Raw genomic sequence first — 25,815 nt, forward strand, 5'->3', positions numbered from 1 at the left:
GCTCATGTAATTCCCCTTCATCAAGCTCTTCCTGACTACTGGCTTAGAGAAGTGGCCATCCTCAGAATTCTTCTACCCTGATTCATTTTTACCTGGGACCCTTGTCACCCTGGTATATTATATGCCCACTTACTTGTTTACTGTATGCTCTCACCACTAAATAAAAATTCCACAAGTGTTGAGATTTTTATTTTGGTAAGTTTGCCCTTAGAACAATATTGTCATCAGGCAAAATTAGTAATTGTAATTAGTGGATACTGAAGTTCTTTAGGGACCAGATGTGTTGTCAGATTAAGCAAGGTGAGCGTTTGGCTTCGAGCTATACTGGGAACGTAGTAAGACATTTTATTTTAATGTGTGTGAGTGTTTTGACTGTACAGTGTGTGTGTGTGTGTGTGTGTGTGTGTGTGTGTGTGTGTGTGTGTGTGTGTGTACCCTGTGCATTCCTGTTATCTGAAGAGGCCAAAAGAGGGAATTGGAGACCCAAAACTGAAGATGCAGATGGTTGTGAGCCCCGTGTGGGTGCTGGCAATAGAAAACCCAAGTCCTCTGGAAGAGCAGCCAGTGCCGTTGACTGCCGAGCCTTCTCTCCAGCCCCCAAACCTGTTTTAAAGAGCCAAAGTGCCAAGATGGGAATGGGATGGTATAATAAAACTACGAACGTGACCATGTCATGTCACATATGGCAAGCACGACCATCTCCATAGCATGTTCGACAGGGTGTGGGGACATTACAACTCACATCGTTTTTCTCTCATTGCAGTAGCTCTGAGAGGAAGGCAGGGCAGGTTTTAGGTGGGGGGTGGGGTGGGGGTGGATTTTCCTCACGGTTGATCTGACTCCAAGTCCAGAGCTTCTGACACTCATTTTGACATTCTCCCCTTGCTGGGTTCTGACCTTTGACTCCTAAAGACTCCTGGTCAACCTTGAACTCCTGAAGGACCCTCTCCGCTGAAGGCATCCTTTTTCTTGGGAGAATATAAGTGCCCTGCTAAGAGGCATGGGTGGTGCTAAACCTCTCCACAAGCCCCCCTTTCCTGCGTTCCCACCAGTACACCTCATCTCTGCCACACTTAGGGTCCCACCATGGATCTTTCTAGGAAGCCAGGGAGAGGGTGACTATCACACTATCCGTTCCAGAGCCCCCCTGGGACCCTCAGAGAGTCCCAACTTCTGGTTTGGCAGTCTGTAAAAGACATTGCTCTCCTTCACTTTTGTCCTCAGATCACCCCCCTGTCCTGTAGGTGAATGAGGGAGGCCCAACCCCCCCAAACAGGGTGGGTAGCTGCTTTCGGGTGAAACCCAGAGAGAGGTCCCAGTCTTACTGCTTTATTTGGGTTTAAAAATCAAGTCGTGTGATGGTGGAAACTCTTTCCCGCTGTTCCCCGCGCTCTGCCATGTTGACAGAAGAGGACTTGCTAATTCGGGCTGGGGATTTTCCCTGCCTGGCTGTTTTTCTCTTTTATCTCCATCAATTGAAGCGAGCTTGCTCTGCCTTTCAAACTGCCGGAAGATACTGGGGTTTTGTGTATTTTTTTTTTCTTTCACCTAATTCTCTGGTCTTTTCCCAGATATGTATTTTCTGTCTAACTACCTTCTAACTTGTTGACGTTTCCGCCCATGTGACTTCCAGCTTGAATTACCAGAAACCACAAGAGAGAGCGTGTGCGCAAGCCCCAAAGTAAGCGAGATGTCCCTTTGGGGAGCAGTCCCTCTGCACCCCAGAGACAGAAGGACGCAGGGGTCGGTTGGAGGTGACTGCTGGACAAGCAGGGGAGGCACCTGTGGAAGGTGGAGGGCTGGTGGCCCCCCTAGCAGTCAGGAAGGGGAGCCAGCTAGTGAGAAGATCGCCCAGAGGCATCTGGGACGTTTTGTGGGAGAGCCCCGAAGATTACGGCCATGCCTCACAGCTCCGACAGCAGTGACTCCAGCTTCAGCCGTTCTCCGCCCCCTGGCAAGCAGGTACCCCCACATCCCCTGCCCTCTGAATACCCTGGGGTGGTGGAAGAGGGCCAGACTCCCCTGTTCTGCCCGGGGAGCTCTGTGGGGAAGGAAGTAGCTCTCTACTTGGCAGGGTGCTCTCTGTACAGACTCGAGATGTGGTATTTGCTATGGGGAGGTACCAGTGGCAAAGCCTTCATCCCACCACAAGCCCCCCTTTCCTCCGTTCCTAGCAGTACGCCTCATCTCTGGCACACTTAGGTTCCCACCGTGGAACTTTCTAGGAAGCGAGGTGCAGGGGGAATATCACAGAACTTAGTGGAAGGGGTCTGCCGGCGGCACCAGCAGAGGAATGTTCCAGCAGGCTGCTGGCAGACTCCACCCAAATCCTAGATCTGTAGCTTTCCAGGAAGAGCCGGGGGGCAAGACAGAACTGAGGTGAGGGGAGAGAAATACATTAAGCCAAAGTAAAGTAGACAGGAAGGAAAGGATGACTAAATCTACCTGCCGAGGGACTGACTGCCTCTGTGACTAGAACAGCCATTGGGGAGGGAGGCTGAAGCCACAGCCATTGGGGAGGGAGGCTGAAGCCACAGCCCGTATCTCTTTCCCTGTGGCTTCCATATAGCAGGAAGAAGGCGGTGGTCGTGGAGGTTTGTTGGAGACCTACCTGCACCAGTAGCTAATATCAGCTCCGGGAAACCAGGGAAGGAGGGAAGGATTCTGGGACTCTTAGAGTCTTGACCAACTACCAAACCAAGATGCTTCAGCATGAGAGATGCCTCAAATGGGATGCCCTTCCCACCTCGTAGTTTCTGAAGCTCTCTCTACCACATTCTTGACGTCCCTTGCTCTGGAGGGTTCTCCTCATCCAGGATAGACCATACGGATGAAACTTTTCTACATCTCAGTAATGTAAAAATGTCATTCTTAGCACACATATCGGGCAGGGGCTGTAGCTCACTGATAGAGTGCTTGCCTTACACGTATCCAGAGGGCTTGCAAAATGCTGCAACCAAAATAAAAGTATGCAACCATCCCCTGTCACACTTGTCATAAGTGATCATCTGCTACCACATCTACCATAAGCCCCTAACCAAGAAGCCTTACTGGTGAAGACCTCTAGAGGAAAACAGTCATCCCCTTGCTCACAATGGTATCAGAGCGGTTCAACTGCCTGGAAGATGGTACCATACTCTTCTTAGGGAGGAAATTACTCACAGTTCCATGGTAACCTAGTCCCCTGCAGCATTATGGGAAGAGCGCTTCCTTGCTCTCTCTAACCCAATGTCTGCCTGCTAGAATGACCTAGAAGAATTGAATAAAGAAGGAAGGGGAATTGGAGCCTGGCCCCAGGATCTGTGACCCCTCTGACAGGGTAGGGGTTGCCAAAGGGCTTCTCTTAGCATCTCCACTGACTTGCAGTATCAGGGGCAAAGCTGGAGCTGACCTCCCTGGTCTTCTATAGGACATATGTAGAGAGCACCCAAAGAGCGCTTTGTCTTCTAATGCCCCTACCAGTAGCTCACTAAAGCAGGCGGCCTCCACCTCGATTCATAGACTTGTTTTTGGGGCCTCATTTGTAGCAGGCATCATGTTCAGGACTGGGGAGGTCTCAAGATGGCTGCACAGTGAAGGAAATGAACGAAAGAAGGAGAGATGGGGGGGGGGCGGGTTCTGCCCAAGGGCACAGCACGAGAAAATTGCTGGTGGAAATTCTCAGGCTTTAGAATCAGCACCAGAGGATGCCATACCCCTGGCTGGCCATGAGCTCAGGGACCAGTGTGGAGACCCTCAGCTTCATCCCGTGTAAAATAGAAATGACTGTACCTGCTCAGAGAGCTGGGGAGTCATATCATAGCGTCTCTGAGAGCGCTGGTACAGAAGTTGGCGCGTAGTGAATGCTCATCCAAGTTTGTAAAGAAGACAGCAAAAAGAACACCGAGAAGATATACACAGACACACACAGACGGACATACAGACATACATACAGACAGACAGACACACACCCCAGAGAGAGAACGTGAGGGTAGAGCAGCTCTGGAGTGAGCGGAGGTGGCGGGGCAGACTTCATTGTCTTAACTGCTGTTTCCCGAAGCTGCCGTCCTGAGGCCTCCATCTCTCTTCACCTCTTCACGTAGCTTTTGATCAAAAGAAGACCATGGGAGGAGACCTGAGGGTGGGTAGCAGGGGATGCTGAAGAAAATGTCTTTGGGTGCAGGCTTTTTGTAAATAAGGGGATGGATGGTAGGGAAGGAACTGAGGACCAGGAAGGAAGGAAGGAAGGAAGGAAGGAAGGAAGGAAGGAAGGAAGGAAGGAAGGAGCAAGCTAAACTCTCTAATAGCCTGTTTTGACTAGAAGAGAGGGATTGACCTACCTAGTTATTGCTATCACTGCTTCCTAGGACTCATCGGATGATGTGAGGAAAGTTCAGAGGAGGGAGAAGAACCGCATCGCCGCGCAGAAGAGCCGACAGAGGCAGACCCAGAAAGCCGACACCCTGCACTTGGTGAGTGCCCAGCCTTCGCAGCATGCTCTTGTGCCTTAGGCTCTGCACCCCACACCAGTGGGACTGTGAGACCCAGCTCTGATGCTGCTGCTGGGGGGGGGGTGCTATGTACATGGGGAGAGTAAATGCAGGATGAGGCTTGCAGGGGCGAGGTGGGGAGGGAAGGCTCTCTTCTCCTAGGCACGCCTGAAAACATTCAGTAGCAGAGAGGCTGAGCCTTTCTAACCCAGGAGAGGGCAAGGGTACATGAGTGGGATGCTGGCAGCCTCGGGGCTTGACGAGAGGCGGAATCACCTGTTTGGAAAGGGACAGCAGAGAGAGCGTCATCCTGCCTGAGTCACCATGAGCAAAATACTGCTGCTCAGAGGAAGGTAGATGTTAAGTTTGGCTTTGGGATGGCCAATCTTTCAGGACCACACATCTCATCCCTCCAGAAGGCAGCCTGTCTGCCACCCAAATGCCCTTGCATTTGAGAGCAAAGGGTCAATGATGCTGCCCTTTTTTTTTTTTTTTTTTCCTGAACACCATGAAGGTCCTGTGTTGAGTTTCCCATTGTTAATGATACATCTTAGGGGCTGGGAAACACACAATTTCTGGGCACTTCTCTGGGACAATCACCGTCCTGCTTGAGTGGCCAATATTCTCAAACTCTTCCAGCAGGGAGGAGATGAGTTGCAGGCCCACCTGGGAGGTCCACAGCCTGGGCCAGAGACCCTGAGTCCTTGCTGGGCACAGTGCTCCCAACCTGTTCCCTCTTTACAGTCTGCCCCATTCACTGTGTTCTTGCTCAACCCTTCTTTCTCCATCACATCCTTTCTCCTAAAATATTCCCATACTGCTAATATTCTAGAAGTTTCTGTCAATGGTAAAAGTACAATAAGCACCAAAAACAACTAAGCTGATGATACAAATGTTTAGCATGTTTAGCATGGCAATGGACTGCTTTAACCTTATCAGGGATAAGTAATGCGGGCTGGTGAAACGGGTCAGTGGGCAAAATACTTGTCATGTATGCATGAGGGTCAGAGTTCAGATTCCCAGAACTGGCATAAAAGCCAAATGGGCAGGAGGCAGAGGCAGGCAGATGTCTGTGAATCTGAGCCAGCCTGATCTACATAGTGAGCTCCAGGACAGTCAGAACTTCAGAGAGCCCTTGTGTGTGTGTGTGTGTGTGTGAGAGAGAGAGAGAGAGAGAGAGAGAGAGAGAGCGCACCTAATGGGCATGGCAGCCTGCAGTAATTCCAGTTCAAGGAAAGTGGAAACAGAGACTCTTAGAGCAAGTTGGCTAGCCCGCCTAGTGAAAAAGAGCAAGCCTTAGGTCCAGCAAGAGATCCTGACTCAATACAGAAGTTAGAAAGTGACTGGAGAAGAAGATACTGCCATCAGCTTTGGGCCTCACACATTTACGTGCACCCATACACATGTATGCCCACGTACAAGCACCCACATGTACACACCGCACACACGTACACATCCAACGAAAGAATAAGTAATGCGCGGCGTTAGAAGACAAAAAGGGGGAGCTCTTCTTTTAGCTTTAAAGAAACCGAAAACGGGATGTCTGAACCTCTGCTGCGCTTATGTTTTGCTTGATAGGCACTTAACATACTCTCATGCTGACACCATTTCCAGTTGACCATACATGTCAAACTGACAAAATAAAGACTAAACAGCGCTCAGTACAGACTGAGACCCGGCTACTCATCCACTTCCAGCAATTCCCGTAGGGCTTAAACATCTCACAGCAGTTTCATTAGTTTAAGCTGACATTTCCCACCTGAGTCTGGTTCTTATGTAATAGTCCTTAAAGCAACAAAGCCACACTTAAAAATAGGATACGATCCTCTTTGTTTGGGTGGGTGGACAAGCACCTTTAATCTTTGTAAGTTCGCAAGATTAAAAGAAGAGAAGCTGGGCACAGCTTTGCACAGGGAGGGCCAGGCTCCAACAGCCACTCTGCCGTTCGCTGTCTGTGTGACTGAGCCCAGGTATGGTCTTCATGAGCCTTAGACTCGGGCCCTCATCTCAATGGGAAATGGCAGGAACTGCTGCCTATAGAGAGAGTGCAGATGAAGCACTCGGTATGGTGCCTGGCGTGCAGTAAACACTCCAAAGATTCCGTGCAGCCAGACTTGGAATAATAGCATAAGAAGCATGAAAACTGAGATTAAGCAGGCATATACATGCACATATGTATACTTTTCTACATAAAGGCATACGTGTATTTCCCTGTATGTATATATGTACTATTATGTGTGTTGTATGTGTGTGTTGTATGTGTGTGTAGTGTGTGTGTGTGTGTGTGTGTGTGTGTGTGTGTGTGTGTGTGCGCGCGCGCGTGCATGTATGTACTTTTTCTCCACCGAATCTCGGTGCTGAGAGACTTCCTAACGGCTGTAAAGCTCAGACACATTTGAGGCCCGAGAGTCTTCTGCAGTACTCACCCCTCCTGTGGAAGCCCCCCCACCCCGCTCCCACTGCACACCTGCTCACTTCTAGTAGCAGAGTGCTGCCTCCCTCCTGACACAGGAGTGGGAGAGTCTCCCTGTCTCTAGCTGCAGGCTGCCTCCCTGTAAATTCAGCCCTCTGGGCTCTGCCCAGCCCCTCAGGGGAGGTCCTTGAACTGGTAACTTGTCTGTCTTGGGAAGACAAGAGGCAGGACCAAAACGTTTAGATGATGGTCCTGGTTATGACTGCGGTCGAGTAATCCCTGGTGTTCTGTGGGTCCATAGGGTCATGGGGTCATCATGTCCATGTCCCAGCCTCAATCCCCACAGCACCCCAGTTTCCTTGTATTTAAACTCTACCCGCTCCCTTCTTGGGAGCACTGTACTGTGCGTTCGTGTCCTGCCCAGTGACCAGGTCTCAGGGGCTGCACCGCAAGCCTGTGGGCTGCTGTCAGGATAACCCAGAGCTCCGTGGCTTCGGGTGGCAGCTCTTAGCAGCAACACACGGCTGCCACCATGCAGAGAGTTTGGCTGTGGTCTGAGCTCCACGGCGTGTCCTCTTGCTGACCATCACCCCTCTCCATCACCCTCTTATATACATGTGTGGTTCGGAGAGAAAAGCTCCTGCTTCCTCCCGTGAGTTCAGTTTCAAGTCTCGGTTTGCCCTTGACTCCTTTCCATGCTTTCTCTACGTGCAAGGCTCCGGAACCTTCTTCCGGCCATAGGGTTCATCCACCAAGAATTTGAAAATCAGGGCTTGTGGGTTACTGGGAATATATCCAGTAAGGGACACATGGGGCTGGCTCATCTTGGGGTCCTAGCCTCACATACGCCAGGCTGCCAGTGTCTTCTTAATGTTTCCCGTTGGCACTGTTACCTGCCTTAAAGCCCCCAGAGCCTAGCCTCTCCTGTGAGAGTATAAGATGCTGCCCAGTTAGCATTTTGAATATTCGCTCTGTCATCAAGCATGGAGCACTGATTGCTTTTCAAACGACAGGGGTGGGAGGAGCCTCCTGCGGCAACCATGTTACAGTGATCTCAGCATTGATTAACTCCATACAAAATGTATTTGTGATTTTGTTCATAATTATGAAATGGATGTGATGATTTCCAAGACACAGACGGAAACACAAAACAACAGAAAAGTTGAATTATTCAATAAATAGAGTTGGGACACCTGGCTAATTACTCGAGGAAGCAAAAGGCTGGGTCCCTCGTTCCTTATACAACACACAGACAGATTAAGTATTGTTCAAGGAAACTAAAGACATCTTAGGGGGAAATATGAGCTTTAAAAATGTATCTTGGCATAAAAAATTCAAATAAAATAGAAAATCATAAAGGAAAATGCTGATATACAAACATACATCAAAAAAGAAAAAAAAAATTGGCTGAGCATGGTAGCACACACCTTTAATCCTAGCACTCAGAAGGTAAAGGCAGGTGGATCTCTGTGAGTTCGAGACCAGCTTCATCTACATAGTGAGACCCCCCCCCCCATCTCGAAAGTCTACATAGCTCAAAACACTATATGCAAAATCAAAGGCAAATGGAAAACAGGGAGGAGATTATCTAGAGAGCTTGTGAGCCAGAAAGGCACATTTACTGCATCTGTGAAAGCTCTTTGACCCTGAAAGCGATGGATCTCACAGAAAAATGAGCAGGGACTATAAACTTAGAGAAAGGGAGAAAGATAATGTGCTTAAATATGTGAAGATGTGGCAGGCCTCCTCAGGAAAATGCCAATTAGGGTGACAGGGTGAAAGGTCACACAGGAAATGGCCAAGGGAGAGGAGAGAGTGAGCATCACACTCCCTTAGCAGGACCAGTGGCTACAGCCCATCAGAGGGCAGCGTGGCCAGCCCCCCCTCAGATGACACCTTCCCTGTCTCCCAGCAGTTTGCTGTCCTGGAATCTGTTTGCTAGCACACCATTGATGACTCAATTCTCTGCTGGGTTTTGTTTTTTTTTTTTTTCCTCTTGGTTTTTGTTTTGGTTTGGTGGTACTGAGGACTGAACTCAGGAACTTGTACATGGCTGGGCAGATGCTCTCTCTACCACTGATCTGTAAGGACCAGAAACCAGTTAAATATCCATCAGTGAAAGGGTGGTTGAGGGGCTGGAGAGATGGCTCAGCGGTTAAGAGCACTGGCTGTTCCTTCAGAGGACCTGGGTTCAATTCCCAGCACCTACATGGCAGCTCACAACTGTCTGTAACTCCAGTTCCAGGGGATCTGACACCTTCACACCAATGCACATAAAATAAATTTAAATAAGTTATTTTTTTAAAAGGGTGGTTGAATAAATGGTAGTCCATTCTGAGTGGACCATGATGAAACTGTTAAAGTGAGTTGTGTTTCAATGTAGAAAGACTATCATTTCCTCTTCTAAAATAGTTTTAAATTTTTTTTAAAGTTGTATGTATGTATGTGTGCACACATGTGCACGCACACATGTAAGCACAAGTACAGAAGTACAAGTGCCCACAAAAGACAGAAGGAGGTGTTGACCCCATGGAACTGTGAGCCATAGAGATGGAAACTGAACTCAGGTCCTCTGCAAGAGCAGTAGACCCCCCTAATGACTGAGCCATCTGCCCAGCTCCTCTTTACATTTTTCTAGATTACAGTTATTTATTGTTTGTTTGTTTGCTTGCTTAATATGGGGGGAAGGTGCATGCATGCCACCATGTGTGGAGGTCAGAGGCCAACCCAAGGAGTCAGTTCTCTCCCTCCACTGTGTAGGTCCTGGGGATGGAACTGAAGTCATAAGACTTGGCAGCAAGCACCTTTACCCACTGAATCATCTCACCAGCCCCAAGTCCCCAGACTCTTAAGTAAGAAAAGTATAAATACAGTATCTAGTTTACTCTGAACCACATTTTTTTTTGGAGGGGGGAGGGTTTCGAGACAGGGTTTCTCTGTAGACCAGGCTGGCCTCGAACTCACAGAGATCCACCTGCCTCTGCCTCCTGAGTGCTAGAATTAAAGGCTTGCACCACCACTGCCCAGCTCCGAACCACATTTTTAAATCTGTTTGAGCAAAGTATACATGTAAGTTCCAAATGGATTACCCAAACTTACTGATGTTATCTATTTCCAAAAAGTCACGCTGAAGTTGGAAGACCGGAGGGGCGTCATTTGCTCTTTTAATCCCTTTTTATCTCTGTCCTTTCAAGGGGCAACTATCATTGAGGTTTGAGTGACCCTCAGGTCCATGGTATGAGATGAAACACTGTAAGGGATGGCTAGTCATTTCCCCATGGCAGGTCATCTGTCACCGCTGGAGGCTCTCTGGCACCTTCCAGCATAGGGACCTTTCAGTCAGTGTCGGAGATCAATTTAGAAACATTGCTCACAGAAGGCTCAGAGTAGAGGAGGTGGGAGGTGGTCCCAGAGTCATCCCAAAGAGCGTTGTTGGCCTGTGAGATCTGGTCCCTAGGGCGACCTGAAGCAAGGTAGTCTGAGTGCCGATGTCAGATCTGGAAACCAGAGTACCCAGTGCTCCTTTCAAAGGAGATGAGCCAGGTAACTGGCTGCTATAGGCTCCTGAAGGAATCTCACCACAGTTCAGGACAGAGATATTTGTAATGTTTAATATCACATAAGACAGAAAAATCATGTAAACTGAGTTAATACCATGAAAAATGAGGAGAAGTTAGAGGAAAATTAGATAATTGAGAAGTTCCCAAAGACGGTGCACTTGGTGCTGGGGTGCACTTGCTTGCTGGGGTGGCTCCTCTACCACTTCCATGGTTCTTTGTCTGACTCTGGGAGACTGTGCCCTAAGATTTATTAGCATAAAGAATTCAAAGATCTGTAAAAGAATAAAACACAATGAGATTATGTTCTGGCTAGTTCTACCTTTTAAAAGTGCAATGTGAAGCCAGTGAATCATCTCTGGAAGAGAGACACCTCCCTGGTGTCTCTATCTCTCTGAATTTCTTTTAAAGAGTGTGGTGACTGCACACCTGGCCGTGGTCAGTTTCTGTGTGTTTGGTGCCCTACCAGCAATACAGCGTCTGATCAGGAAAAAAAATCCTTTGCCTTTAGTAATCCGCTCAAGGTTACACAGCTTGAACTTCAGAGTGCTCCTTCCTAACCACTAAACACACTATTTGTATCTTCCTTGGATCACTAGCTGAGTTTATTTTTTACTGTTTAAGCAATGCCCTCCAAAATTCTTATTTTTCCCAGCTCATCTTTAGGCTTCATTAAGAAAGTAAAGATCTCTCTCTCTCTCTCTCATCTCCCTCCCCCTCTCTCTGTCTCTGTCTCTGTCTCTCTCTCTCTCTCTCTCTCTCTCTCTCTCTCTCTCTCTCGTGTGTACGCGCACGCGCACGTGCGTGCACACATGCATGCATATATATATATATATATATACACATATGTGATACATGTATCCATTTTTAGAAGGTTGTGTTGCATTGATATTGTACACGAGAATAAACTTTGGAGACAGTACTTCCATTTATAATTGTGTAAGGCAAAGATAATAGATGAGGATGCTTGAAGCATGGGTATCTGTGGACTGCAAACACTATGGATGCCATAAAATTCGGTAGATGGTTAAGAACGGGGTATTGATCAGATTGTGATCCATTTATACAATGGAGTTTGAGGCTGGCACTCGACATGACTGTGGAGATCTATGTCTGTTGACTTAGAAAGATGTCTACGAGACTGAATTGAGTTAAACAAGCAAGTCTTGAGGAGTATGCCGAGCACCATCTGCTAATGTAAAGCCTGTGGGTTGGGGTTAAAAGCACAGTCTCCAAAATACTAATAGTGGTTACTCGTGGGTGACTGGGCTTGGGTAATTGCCTCACTCCTGGTACTCTGCAGTTTTATTATGATGAATATGTGCTGTGTAAGCAATCAGAAATAGTTCCAGTCTTTGCACATCAGCTATTTGAGTAGAGGAAGAACATGTCAAAGCAATTTAACTACCCCAACTGCTTATCCAAGGATGATAGTTTGGTGTGTTAGGGTTGGGAGGTACTCACACTTGAAAAATGCCTGTCTAAACTGGATTGTGGGTACCAGGTCATAAGCCAACAGCTACCCCGTTTAACAGGTGTCCTCAGGAGGCCATCCTCAGTGGCTCCTCAGTGTGATCCCTGCTTCCCACAGGAATGGACTGGTCCATGGGATAAAGGTCTGTGGTGATATATTGCGTACCTCAATAAAGCTTGCCTAGGGATCAGAGGACAAAGCTGGCCACTATATTAAACATAGAGGTCAGGCAGTGGTAGCACATGCTTTTAATCCCAGCACTTGGGGGGAGGAAGTAGGAAGATCAGGAGTTCAAGGCCACCCTGGGCTACAAGAGACTGAACCAGTCTACAAGAGAAACAGAGCCAGGTGGTGGTGGTGCAGGCCTTTAATCCCAGCACTAGAGAGGTGGAGACAGGAGTATGAGGATTTGTAGAGGTAAGAAGTTTTAAGTGGCTGCTGGCTCTGTCCTCTCATCCCCAGATAAGTTTTATTGTGGTACACAGTATATCACCACAAAGGTCCTTTCAGTTTGTCTTTCCATGGAGGGTCTCACCATGGGTTCACATAATGGCTTCTAGAGGAAATGCCAGGAAGTGTGGCCATACTATCTTGTTCACAGGATCAAAATATTTAAAAAGGAAACTTGGGGTGGGGGGTAGGCCAACTTGTCATGTTGCCAGTGAGGAAATCAGTGTCTTTTCTTAGGGACACCCAAGGATCTCGAGTTCTTGTCTCCCTACAAGTCTGCATCTGCTTTGTGCAAAGCTTTCTGAGCTTTGGGTTTTTGTTTGTTTGTTTGTTTTGTGGGGGGTTGCTGTTGTTGTTTGGTCGGTTGGTTGGTTTGTTTTGCTGTTCCCATCTGTCATTTCGCAAAGGGTAAGCCATGAAGTAGACCCATGGCCAGAATTCTTGCACAGCAAGACTCTTCTTAGTTCTAGAACATTCGACAAACAGCAAGAGACACTAAGAGGATTTAAAGTGGGTAAGGCCTAGAGTTTAAATACCTCTTTATTGAGAAGATGTAAAGGCAGGAACCCAAAAGGCTGATGATATTTTTGAAGAAAATACTTGCATTAAATTAAATACATGAAGATTTAATATGTGTACTGAGAAAGAACATCTTTTGAAAGAAAAACATCAAGACGCCTATCAATAAGTGGGCAAAGACTGTGCACAGAAGGCCTACACACATTTTTCCTAGCCAAATGAAAATGACCTAATTTTCTATTCTGATAACAAAAACAATACGCATCAAGGCAGGGTTTCTCAACCTCAGGGTGATTGGCGTTTTGAGTCTCATACATTTTTCTTTTCCCCTGGTACTGGGGATTGAGCCTAGGGCCTATACATGCAGGGCGAACACTCTACCACTGAGCTACACCCCTGGTCTTTTCCCCTCTACATTAAAAATTTTGAGACAAGGTATCACGAAGCTACCCAGGCTAGCCTTAAAGGACGTGTAAGGTCCTCTTTTTTTATTTTTTTAAGATGGTCTTTTTTTTTCATCATTAGAAATCGATAACTTGTACCAGTAAGATGGCATTAGGAAATTTTCACAAATGCCAGGCAGTGGTGGTGCACGCCTTTAATCCCAGCACTTGGGAGGCAGAAGCTTGCGAATCTCTGTGAGTTCAAGGCCAGCCTGGTCTACAAATCGAGTTCCAGGACAGCCAGGGCTTCACAGAGAAACCCTGTCTTGAAAAACAAAGAAAAAAACCAAAACAAAACATATAGACAAAACAAACAAACAACAACAACAGCAAAAAAGTGTTAGGGACTAGGATCATGGGTATTTTACTTCTTAAAAGCTCTTTAAGGCCAGACATGGTGATGCGTGCTGTAGATGTAACCAACAGTCTTATTAAATAAGAAACACAGAACCAATGTAAAAGAGAAAGCCGAGAGGTCAGAGCTCAGAGCTAAAATTTCACCCTTCCTCCTGCGGTGTCCCAGCTTCCCGAAAGAGAGCTATATCCTGTCTGTCCGTCTTTTTATAGTATTTTGTTCTGCCTTCTCATTGGTTGTAAACCCAAACACGTGACTGTCTCGTCACTGTCTGTATGTACAGCCCCCCAGGTCTTAAAGGCATATGTCTCCAATGCTGGCTGTATCCCTGGACACACAGAGATCTATGGGATTAAAGGTGTGTGCTACCACCGCTACACTCTTGCTATGGCTCTAATAGCTCTGACCCCCGGGGTAACTTTATTTATTAACATACAATCAAAATCACATTTCAGTACAATTAGAATACCACCACAGTGTGCCTTTAGTCCCAGAACACAAGAGGCAGAGGCAGATGGATCCCTCTGATTTCAAGGCCAGCCTGGTCTATATAGTAAGGACCAGGTCAGCAGAGGTACATAGGAGACCTTGCAATTTATCCTCCAAGCTGGAGCATTTTGGGGAGTTAAAATGGACCCTAGTAAACATCAGACCCTAATGGCACATGGACTTGGACCATCCCAGGAAGCAGGGCAAGCCAAGGGCACGGACCTGGATCACTCACAAACACAAAGGAAATGATAAGCTCAAAGCCAAGCAGAGGGCCCAAATTCTTAGGCCCAAAAGGCAACTTCCAGTACCTGGAACGACTCAGCTGGCACATGAACATGCCTCTTGTTCGTCGATTAGCTGGGAGCTCCAGCAAAGGGAGACCCGAGTCTCAGCACCCACCACCAGGTCTTACATTCCACTGTTGGTCTAGAAACCAAACAAACACAGGATCTCATTAATTACACCTTGTGAAAAAAAAAAAAAAAACCGCTTCGAAGAAAATGCAATACAATGTTGAAAGTGAATTAGGGACAGGGTGAAGGCAGTGATGTGGGGGGGAGGGGTTCCCCAGGCCCTGACATTGGAGCTCAAGAGCAAACTGAAGAGGAGGCTGGGAAGATCTGGGGAGAGGGAACCCACGACAGAGACTTGGGGTGGAAAGCCATGAGGCATCAGAAAAGGACAGTGAGCCACAGAGAGTCAGATATGCAGAGGGGGGGTCCAGATTGGGAAGGTGGAGGATATGAAGACCATTCTAACCCAGGCTGGGGATTGCTCTCAAACTTTTTTTAAAAATAGAATATCTTTTATTAATTCTTAGACAATTTCATACACTTAAACAGTGCCTACTGATCATCCTCCCCCGACTCTCTCCTCCCAATCTCCCCAACACATTCCCCTTCCCTCCCTGACTCATGTCCTCTCTTTTTAAAACAAACTTTTTTTTTTTTAAATCCACGAAGTCCAGTTAATGCAGCCGGGGACTGTTCGCTGATCTTGTCAGGTAAAGCCAGCTGCCGTGAGTTCATGAGTTTAATGGCCCATCTAGAGGACAGCATTTCACGGGGCTCCTCCTCATCCTCCAGCTCTTCCATTCTGTCTGCCCCTCTTGTGTGGAGTTCCCTGAGTCTTGGATGAAGGGCTAGAGTGGCTATCGAGGTACCATCTAGGGCTGAGCACTCAGAAGCCATTTGTCCCCTGCCCTTTGACCCGTGATGGGCCTCTACATTAACTGCTGGCCACAGCAGACAGACTTCTCTCTGGCCAAGGTGGAGGGCAGCATCCTCTGTGGCTATCAGCATCAGTACCAGGAAGGCAGTTTGACAGCATGTCCTTTATCAGGACAACGGTATCAGGTTACCCGACCTGGGCCTAGACCTCCCAAGCTAAGGGCCTTTTGAACCAGTGAACCTAAATTCTTATCACAAAGTGGGAAGCAGTAGCCTCCCCAGGCTGTATGAGTTGGAATTAGAGAGCCAGTGTGAAAATTCTCTTCTCTGTCTGGAAGGAAAGTGGAACTCCAGCTGGAAGGAAGGAGGAATCTGTCTCAGGTTTGTCTGCTCATCAAGTGCAGAACCCGGCCTTGACACACACACATCAACCTGGGTGTCTTCTCCCCCTGAGAACAATGCTTTTCTGTCAGCGTGCTCAGGAGAACTCTGAGTTTGCCCCTTCACCACAATGGCCTTCCACTGTGTCTGCTGGAGCCTCCTTGGGTTGGTCAAGCCCAAGTGAAGGAAATGACATTCAAAGCTGAGGTGGTGGCAGAGTAGTATTAACTTGGCTATTCCCACTCTCTACGCGGCTGGGCCTTTTGAAAAAGGAACCTCTGAGATTCTTTTGTAACTGTCCTAGAGGCACAAAGCAGAAGCTGTTACAGCTGGAATGTTGGGTAAAACACTCACCAAATAGCCTGAATGTCACACACCTACTCGGTAGACACTTTCACAGGCATCTGTTACATTCCAAGCGGGCAAGCAAGCCTCCTGAGCATTTACTGAGTGCTGTCCCATCACTGAGGACTAACTCGTGAAGATAATGGCATCTTCCCTCTGCCCTGAGGGAAGATCGCCATCTCAAAAGGAACTAGTGTGACCAAGTTTTGAGTGAGATTCACACAGATTCCCACCTCCCGCCTTTCCTTCCTAAGAGCCAGGTGTGCTGGGGCCAGAGAGAGGCTCCTGGGTGAATGAGCTTGCAGCATAGTGTGCCTACCTGAGTTTGATCCCTGAAATTCATAGACCTGACACCACAAAGATGACCTCTGGCCTCTGCAGACCTGCCCATAGCTCATGCATGCCTGTGCCCCCCCACACACACATCATACACACACAGTAATAATAACGATTAATAAATTTAACACTTTAAGAGCTGTTCTGAACGTTGTTTTCACCAACAGTATATTATGTTAAAATTCCAAAGTGTTTTAGAAAAATTTTTAACTTAGAAATTTTCATCCAACTCTAAGATGCTTTGTCTTATGTACTTATAAAAATATATATTTAATGTAGCCGGGTGGTGGTGGGGCACACTCTGGGAGTCAGAGGCAGGCAGATCACTGAGTTCGAGGACAGTCTGGTTTACAGAGCTTTCCCACAGCCAAAGCAACACAGAGAAACCCTGTCTTGAAAAACAAACAATCCAAAAACAAACAAACAAGAAAGAAAGAAAGAAAGAAAGAAAGAAAGAAAGAAAGAAAGAAAGAAAGAAAGAAATATATTTAATGAAATAAATTTAATAAGGTGATTAGTTATTCTATTATACTGGTGTTAAAAACCCACAGTGAACATGAGTCTCAGTTTGGCTAAGCACTGGGCTCGTCGGGGAAATATTTCTAAAATCTTAATGCCTGCGCCCCATGCAGAACAATGAACTTGGGGCCTCTACAGGGCACAGGGTGGAGTCCAGATGGCAGAGTCTGCCTGTGGATCGCGGTGCTGTTCATCACACAGCTTGAAAAGTGCTTTGAAAAGCATGAAAGAGTGCAATGCTGAAGGGATTTCAGGACAGGGGTAGGGCAGCCATGCAGGGAGACTTTCCAGAGCCTCTGCTATTGGAGATGAAGTAGGACTCAAAGCAGAAGCCGGGATGATCTGGGAAAAAGGGACCAGTGGACAGACTCTGGGCCAAAGCAACCTGAGGCACCAAAAATGGATGGAAGAGCCACAGGCAGAAATAAACTGGATAAACTGAAGCCATGGGGGGGGGGGGGGGGCGGGATGCGGCAGGAAGTGTGGATTCAGTCTGTACAGTTATGTGCATGTATACCCAAGGACCCCGTCATAGCACCTCGTAAGCCTCTGCTCTCTGTTTTCCCAATTGGGCTTCCCAGGAGTCCAGACAGCGACACGTAGTAGATAGGCCATCAAGGGGGAGGCAGCAGGTAGCGGCAGCGGTTTCTTTTTCTCACGTAGCAAGAAGCTCAGAATGGAAAGAGCAGGTTAGAGGCAGAAAAACAAAGCTCTCCTGTCTGTGCAACCAGTATCGGAGCAGCTTCTTCTCGAGGCGGCGACATGGCTTTCACTCTGTGTTGAAGGACAGTGGATTTGTCCTTGCCCAGTGGCTCTACCCTGTAAGAAGAAAGAGAATCCCCTGTCCCTGTGCTTCTATCTACATATCACCAGTCACACACACACACACACACACACACACACACACACACACACACAAACTCGAGGACAAGGAAGCTGGGCATTTGAGTCTCTCAAGTTGAAAGCAGTGAGGTGTTGGGGAAGGACGCCGAGTGAGCCAACCTCCAGTGTTTTTCAAACTGTGAGGAAAAATGAGACCCAGGCAACAGCCTTCCACTCCCATGACTATAGACAGGGCCTCGAGGGCATGGCTGGTGTGACTGACCAGCTACAGGTGGCTGGGAGCTGAAGACAGGTCCAGAACCCAATATGTATGTGGTGACTCTTCCCCTCAGGTGAAAGGCAATGGTGGCAGGTGGAGGCCTAGTCCTTCCTCTCCTGGGGAGCAGCCCACCTCTCAGTGAGAGACATTCTTCAGGAACTGTGGGCTCCACGTACCGTAACCTGCTCTGGATGTGTGTGCGGCACAGGGTGGCACCAACTCCAGATGCATGTGAGTTGGAATCTCCTTGTGCCGAAGGAAGTATGCACACTCCTTTGAGCCGGAAGAACACCGAGGTTATTTCAACCTCTGGAAATGGCTATTAGTACAGGCAAGGGGATGGGGCTGGAGCAATGGCTCCGTGGTTAAGAGCAGGGTCTGCTCTTCCAGAGGACACAGGTTCGATATCCGGCACCCATACAGTGGTTCACAACCATCTGTAACTCCAGTTCCAGGGGATCTGACACCCTCTGATGGCCTCCACAGGCACCAGGCACACAGTGGTGTGTGAGCATACATGCAGGTAAACATGCACATAAAATACAATTTCTTTCTTTCTTTTTTTTTAACAAATAAAATGCAGGAAGGTCAAAGCCCTCGCCCGGAGCTGGCCCGGAGCACAGTAGACCCCAGCCAGGAGGTGCCAGCTGCTCCCAGTCTGCCTCCAGCTCAGCTGCCTGGGGCTGAGGGACCAGCCTGGGGATTCCCCACTGCTGAGTGACCCCCTCTTCAGCCCCTCCAATAGGGGATTTCCCAGAATGTTCCCATGCCTCAGGAAGCCTCCTCCTTAGCCACCCCCAGCTCTTGACAGAAGTGGCATCAGGTGACCCCACAGGTGAGGGAGGGTGAGCTGTGAACATTAGCATTTGGATCAGCATGGGGGAGGGAGATGGGGCCGGGTAACGTGGGCACGTGAACAGAGCAGGGCTAATTCTAGCTCGTGGGGTTCTAACAGGTTCCCAAGGCAGGGGCTGCAGCCTACAAGCTGTGTGACCTCCGATGTGTTGCTTAACTTCTCTGGGCCTCAGCTTTCCCTCTGCTGTAAAAGGGAGATGTTACATACTGTGCCATGATGTCACAAAGATTAGACATGATGACAGCTATAAAGCACTTAAAAGGGCAGGTCAAGGGGCACACGCCTATAATCCTAGTAATCAGGAGGCTGAGACAGGCAGATCTCTGTGTTTGTGGCCAGCTTGGTCTACCCAGCCAGTTCCAGGTCAGCTAGGCTCCATAATAAGACTCCTTCTCTGCCATACACACACACACACACACACACACACACACACACACACACACACACACACACACATACACACAGCTGGGGGGTGTTACAGGCTCTAGTCTACTAATGCATTAGGTAGGCAATTGGGAATCTGAAATATTGGAGAATCGAGGGGACTCTAGAGACACCCCCGTTCCTGTGACTAGCAGCATTAGCTACCCAGTGGAAGTCTTGTGGAGCCTGTAACAGTGGAACACCCCAGCATCGCTAGTGCTTGCCGGAGGACCCAATACCTGGCTAAGGTCGGGGATCATCTTGTCTTCAAGTGAAAGAACTGGTATTCAACAGGGAAAGCGAATCCCCCAAGGGCCAGCCACCTGCTGCCATGGAGCCAGGCCCTGGCTCATGGTGGAGGATGGTCTGGCCTCCGTGGAGAGCCTTTCCAGGGTGGCAGGATGGAAGTGGGCAATTCTGTGGCTTCAGGGGTGTGGCCAGCTCGGCACGTGGTGTTATGTGATGTTGTGTGGGGTCCTAGTCTCTGTGTGTAATGATCGTTATAACTGCTGTCCCTTGGGAGGGCACAGAGGGCTGGGGTCTTCTCCTTGCTCCTGGGAGCCCCTGGCTCACCCCAGCAGTCAGGTCCTCAATGCAGGAGAGGCAGGAAGGAGGAGTCCAGCTGGAGGCCTGCAGATCTCCTTCCTGGCTCTGGGCCCACCTTTAGAGGCTTCTTCACTTCTGAGAAGACACATGTGTGCAGGGACTCTGTGGCACTTTCTCCTCACCAGCCTGTGGGCATTTTAGGAAACTAGGCAGTATGGTTTTGCCCCGGGGCTCAGTTGGCCTCCTGGTAGGATGGCCAACACTGACAGCTCAGATTTCGTGAGAACCCGGATGCTGAAAAGCAAAGATCAGGCTAACTATGTGACAGTCAGGAGGCAGGTTAGCTCTGTCCACTGTGGCCAGAGAGGCCTGCCTGGTAGAGGAAATTTCCTTCATACACCCACCCACTCACTCCATGCCCTCACTGAGTTCTGGTCCCTGCCCACACTGGGAAGCTAATGGGTATGGTTGTTGTCCCTGTGGATAAACAGCTGGCCCCAACTGTCCCTTTGGCTATAAGTCCTCTCAGGGGGCCCTGCTGCCCCGGGCAGGGTAGAGAGATGAGGCCCAGATCAGCCACTTCCTCCTGCAAGGGAAGTCAAGTCAGAACCTTTCTCTAGGGAGTGGCCGGTGTGGGCAAGGGCCTGAGTTTACAGACATTTCTCTCGCAAGAAGCAGTTTGGCTTTGTGAGGTCAAGACAAACTTTGCCCCACAGTTAGAGGCAGGAGGCCGTGCTTATCGGTCAGGCCTGCGCCAGCTTGGGCTCTGGAATCTGCAGGCCCAGGAGATGGCAAGAGGAGAAAGCTTGCTAGTCACTTCCCGAAAGCTGGGCCTGCCCCTAGGCGGGGAGAAGCGCAGAGCCCGCCCACCCTGTCCGTCCCTACTTGCTGCCTTGGGGTTTGCCCAGGCTCTTCAGAGCACTGAACTTACAGTAAATGCTGTCACCAGTGGAAACTCTCATAGGGGGCGAGGAAAGGACCAGGACTCCGGGCCCCAGTTCCCGTCTTAGCGTACTGCCCCCCCCCCCCCCCCCGCCCCCCCAGATTCATTTCGCCCACCTTTCAGTAAAGGGGCAATGCCTTCCTGGTAAAGGGCTTGCGGACCTCTCTCTGGGATGTGTCAGGAAAAAACAAAAAACAAAAAACAAAAAAAGCGTTGAAATGCCCATCTGGCCACAGCCTGCTGGAGCAGCATCCAGGGACTAACCACCATCCAGCTTCTGGCTTCCCTTACCCCACTCTGGAAATGGGGGTTTCCTTTGCACCCGGCTAGGGGCCTCGGTTAGCTCAGAAAGCATTCAGGATGTCAGGCTGAGGCTGAGCACGCTCACATCTGACCTTCAAAGAACTGGAAGCCGGCTTGATGAGCGAGGTCAGGGTCCTATGCTCCCCTCCACCACTTAAAAAAAAAAAAACAAAAACAAAAACAAAAAAAACCACGGCTGCACTGGGTTTAGATGATTGGCAGTGTAAGTGATAAATCCCATCTCTCGTCAGCCTGCAGCCCGCTCCTGACGGATTATTTAGGGCAAATTGTAAATGTCAAGTTATCTCACCTCTGTTAACCGCTGTGCTTTTGAGTCAACGTTCTCATGCCAACAACTGATGCTATCAGCCAGCCAGTCAACAAACATTTAAGTTCATTTGGCACTTAAGCAGCCATTTAATACGTGTTTAGATAATTAAAGCAGATTTTATAATTGCTTGCGCCGTGTTGACCCAGTATTTTATTCACCATAATTTTCAAACTTGCCTGGTCACTAGAATGACCCAGGACACCTGTTAAAGGCTCAGATGTCCAGAGCTAGGGCAATGGTTTAGTTGGTAAAGCACTGATGTGAGGACCTGAGTTCGGTTCTCTACATCCGCATAAAAAGTGGGGTGAGGGGGTGCATGCCTGGAATCTCTGCAATGGTGAAACTGGAGGCAGATCCCTGGAAGCTTGTGGGCCAGCTGGAAGTTCCAGGCCAGTGAGAGACCCTCTCTCAAACTGTGGAAGGTGTGAGGTGGGGGTGGGGAGTCACCTTCTGACCTACACACACACACACACACCTAGCATGTATGCACCTGCAACCATGCATGTGTGCACAGAACGCACACGCGGAAAAGAGAAATTTCTCCTCAAATCCCAACTCTGCAAAAATAAGAGCTGCCTGCTGGCGCAGGTGGCTTCTGAGCCGAGCTGAGATTCCTTTGCCCCTCCAAGCCAGGTTGCCTATCTGGTGAGCTGGGGAAGCTCCAGCACTTAGCAGGGTACTGTTCTCTCAGGTCTGGGAATCCCATGGTCTGGAGAAGCTATTGCTTCTCTGCAATTGCTATGTACCAGAGCGCCATGGCGGCTGGTAAAGGATGCAGTCCCCTACCAACTCGGAAAGATGTTTCCGGACGAAATGCTCGTTGCTTCTATACTGAGGCGGACAACACAGGACTTGCCTGAGCTTCCCCTCCTATGGTTTTAGCGAATCCACTGTCAATTGTGATCTGAGGATTCTCAATGGAAAGTTCCAGAAATAAACAAGTCTTAAGTGACTCCGATTATAGTATGTAGTAGTCATAAATGTTCCGTTCCATGATTGTTTGTTGATAATCGCTTTCTATGTTTATAAACTTCCTCCTAGGTTTACACTTCGAGAAGCACAGAGTGTTAGTGGGCACTCTCCAGGGTCTGGGGATGGTTTGGAACAGGATTGCGAAACTCGACACTCATGGAGCCTCAGTATTCAGAAAGGCTCGCTCTAAACACCCTGGAGGGGGAAGCAGCGGTGCCTGTGAGACAAGTGCAAACACACGGCACTTGGTGTGCGTGTTGGGGGTGGAGTAAACCGGCAGAGAGTGTTCCATACACTGCTTTCCACTCTCTTAGGGTCTGGCCCGATCGCCAGTTCCTCTAGGTATATGCTTACCACTCTCAGGCCAGGGACACACATGCAGGCATGTTTGCACACGTACCCATAAGAGCACAAGTGTGAGGTTGTGCGCACGCGTGTACACACACACACACACACACACACACACACACGCATGCACGCACACGCACACACTCTACCTGGGTGAGGTTTTCCATGGCTTTTCTGCACCAGACTTGTGTGTATGTTTGGTCCCTGGTGAAGCAACAGTGTTGGGGGGGTGTGGTGCCAGCAAGGGACAAGTATGTCCCTAAGAGGTATTAATGCCCTTCTCCATTTCTTTTCTATTGTTTTCTTCCTCTCCTCACACTCTCTCTTTTTTCCTTATCTCCATCCCCCCCCCTTCCCTTTTGGTGTGCTGGCAATTGAGCTTAAGGCTTCGTTGTCTTACCACACTAGGTGTGTTTCCCAGCCCTTTGGGCACATTTATCTAGAGACACAGTGACAGGCTCTCCGTTTATTTCCTCTCTAGCCCAGGCTAGCCTCCCGATCCTCCTGTGTCCACACGCTGGCTGCTGGAATGACAGGTCTGTGCCACCGTGCCCAGCTCATCTCACTTCTGAGGGATGGCATTGGGTATCACAGGGGATTGTTATAAAGAGACTCACAAGAGATTGTTATAAACCTCTCCTTTCTATTACACATGAGCTTCTTTTTTTTAATTTTTTTCTTTCTTTCTTTGTTTTTTTTTCAAGACAGGGTTTCTCTGTGTAGCTTTGGAGTCTGTCCTGGAACTCGCTCTGTAGACCAGGCTGGCCTCGAACTCACAGAGATCTGTCTGCCTTTGCCTCCCGAGTGCTGGGATTAAAGGCGTGCACCACCACCGCCCAGCACGAGCTTCTTTTCTACACTCCCTGCTTGCCCATCCACTTTTCCACCATTTGTGGCTCTCTGTCACCATATCCTTGAACCGCTAGAACTCTGAGCTAAATAAACCACCCAGCCTCCAGTGTTTTGTTATAGTCATAGGGAAGAGACAGATGGGACTATGAAATTGCCATTTTTATTAGTCAAAACAGACGGCTATCAGCAGTTTGCATATGGGTCATATGGGTCAACCTGATATTTACACACACACACATACACACACACACACACACACACACACACACACACACACACGCATATATAGGTGCACCCATACAAACATATGTGTGCATGTACGCACATCCTCATGTGCACATAAATTCTCAGTTGCACTTCTTCATGTCTGTGCTGATAGAAAACGACTCTGAGCCCCCCACTCCCCCCCCCCCCGCCCCCGGCACTGCCTTCCTGCCCCACCCACCTTCCCACCTTCCCACCCTTCCCGGATACTCACCATCCTGCCGATTGTCCCTTTCCAGGAGAGTGAAGACCTGGAGAAACAGAATGCGGCTCTGCGGAAGGAGATCAAACAACTCACGGAGGAGCTGAAGTACTTCACATCCGTGCTGAGCAGCCACGAGCCCCTGTGCTCCGTGCTGGCTAGCGGCGCCCCCTCGCCTCCCGAAGTGGTATACAGCGCCCATCCCTTCCACCAGCCTCACATCAGCTCGCCACGCTTCCAGCCCTGAGCTTCCAGACAGGAAGAGGACAGAGCCCCAGTTGATGCTCCTCCCATGGGCCTTCGGAGGGGCATGTCAACCGAGGCCAGGCTACCCTCATACCTCCATCTGGAGACCCAGTGGCAGAGGCCTGGACAAGGATTGAACACAAGAACTGTGCTGGCCAGAGGGACTCGAAGCCTCCCACCAGAGTGTAGCCAATGTACTGGACCCCACATGAGTGGAAAAGCAGCCCCGAGAGTCATGGATGATGCCCAAGACCTACAGCACAGAGGAAGGAGGGCAGGGAGTCGATAGTTTTCTAAATAAATGTTTTCTAAGAAACCAGCCCTGGGAAGCGGCTTTCCTTGTTTCCCCATGAGCATCCTACAAACCACTTTCTTTTGGTTTGAGACCTGGTTTTTCTCTCTGGCTTCAGGGAGCGCCTCCAGACTCAAGGGATTCTACGTCTATCTCTTTTCCGTGTTTGGTTCACCTGTTTGGGAAGCCGGTCTCTTTTCAAACCATCTTCAACTTCTAGAAATCTATCTCCCTCACCCTCCTCCCCAGATCTGCTCTGTGTGACCTGCCCAGCCCTGCCTGCCTCTTACCCCACGCTTTCTAGGCGGCAGAGCAGCTCACTCTGTAGTTAGAGAAAGTGGTTAGCACAAGATGCCAGTCTGGAGAGACGGGAGTCGTCGGGGAGATCTCAGCTTCTCCCATCTGGACACCTTCCCAGACGGCTGCTCCTGGTCAAGTCTCCAGGATGTCATGGGCCAGGGTCCTTGCTGGGAATCTTGAGTAACACAAAGTCAGCTCCTCACATTCAAGGCAGCAAGGTAGCCTTTTGCCACACCCTGCCGAAGATGCCCTTAGGAAATCGCGTGGCTGCCACCTGTGCATCTTGAGTGTCCCTAGGTTGAGTAGCTCAGGGTAGTGTTCAGTCTGGACATCTGGTTGGAGTCAGTGTGCTTCCTTTTCCCCTCTGATACCCACCTGTTTCTCAGAAGTCCCCAGGCCACATGTCTGCTGACCTTCGATATAGCCTTACCCACAGCACTGCCCAGGAGCAAGAACAGATGTCTCCTCTAAGGCTGCTGTAGGACCTGTCCACCTCCACAGTCTCTACTGAGTGGTTGGGTACCAATGAGGCAGGCAGCACAGGACCAGGCTTCTGTTACAGGCCCAACCTGTAGTCTCTCAGAATAGTCAGTCATTTCTTGTTACCCCCCTTAGGACAGCCATGCTGTGGTGAAGGGGAGGGAGAAGCCAGCCACTTACCTGTCAGCAAATCCTAACCCATTGGCTAGTGGCTCCGGCTCCTTTGAGGCCTCATTTGATGGCTTCTGCCCAGGTGTCTCCTACCTTCCGGGATGAGGGCAGTGTTAAGCAGATGTAAGCCTTAAACTCCATAAGCCTGACAAACCTGCCCCCTGACTGTGGCTTCCTTGGGACTGGTCTGTGAGAGGCTCTCACTGGGATGGGGGCAGCAGGGAGGCTCTACTCTTGGAAGCCATTGCCCCTGCATGCCCCA

The 25,815-nt window shown here is 49.2% G+C and overlaps 1 protein-coding gene across 1 annotated transcript; it reads left to right on the forward strand.

Annotated features, from left to right (window-relative positions):
• The first annotated feature begins 1,616 nt into the window (after window positions 1-1,616).
• Window positions 1,617-24,629, forward strand: Batf (basic leucine zipper ATF-like transcription factor). Its single transcript, XM_028877852.2, has 3 exons — window positions 1,617-1,962; window positions 4,347-4,451; window positions 24,102-24,629. The coding sequence occupies exons 1-3, from the start codon at window positions 1,900-1,902 to the stop codon at window positions 24,309-24,311; spliced, it is 378 nt and encodes a 125-aa protein (XP_028733685.1). The 5' UTR covers window positions 1,617-1,899; the 3' UTR covers window positions 24,312-24,629.
• The last annotated feature ends 1,186 nt before the right edge of the window (window positions 24,630-25,815 follow it).

This window comes from Peromyscus leucopus, chromosome 14 (assembly GCF_004664715.2).
Source record: "Peromyscus leucopus breed LL Stock chromosome 14, UCI_PerLeu_2.1, whole genome shotgun sequence".
NCBI classification, from domain to species: domain Eukaryota; kingdom Metazoa; phylum Chordata; class Mammalia; order Rodentia; family Cricetidae; genus Peromyscus; species Peromyscus leucopus.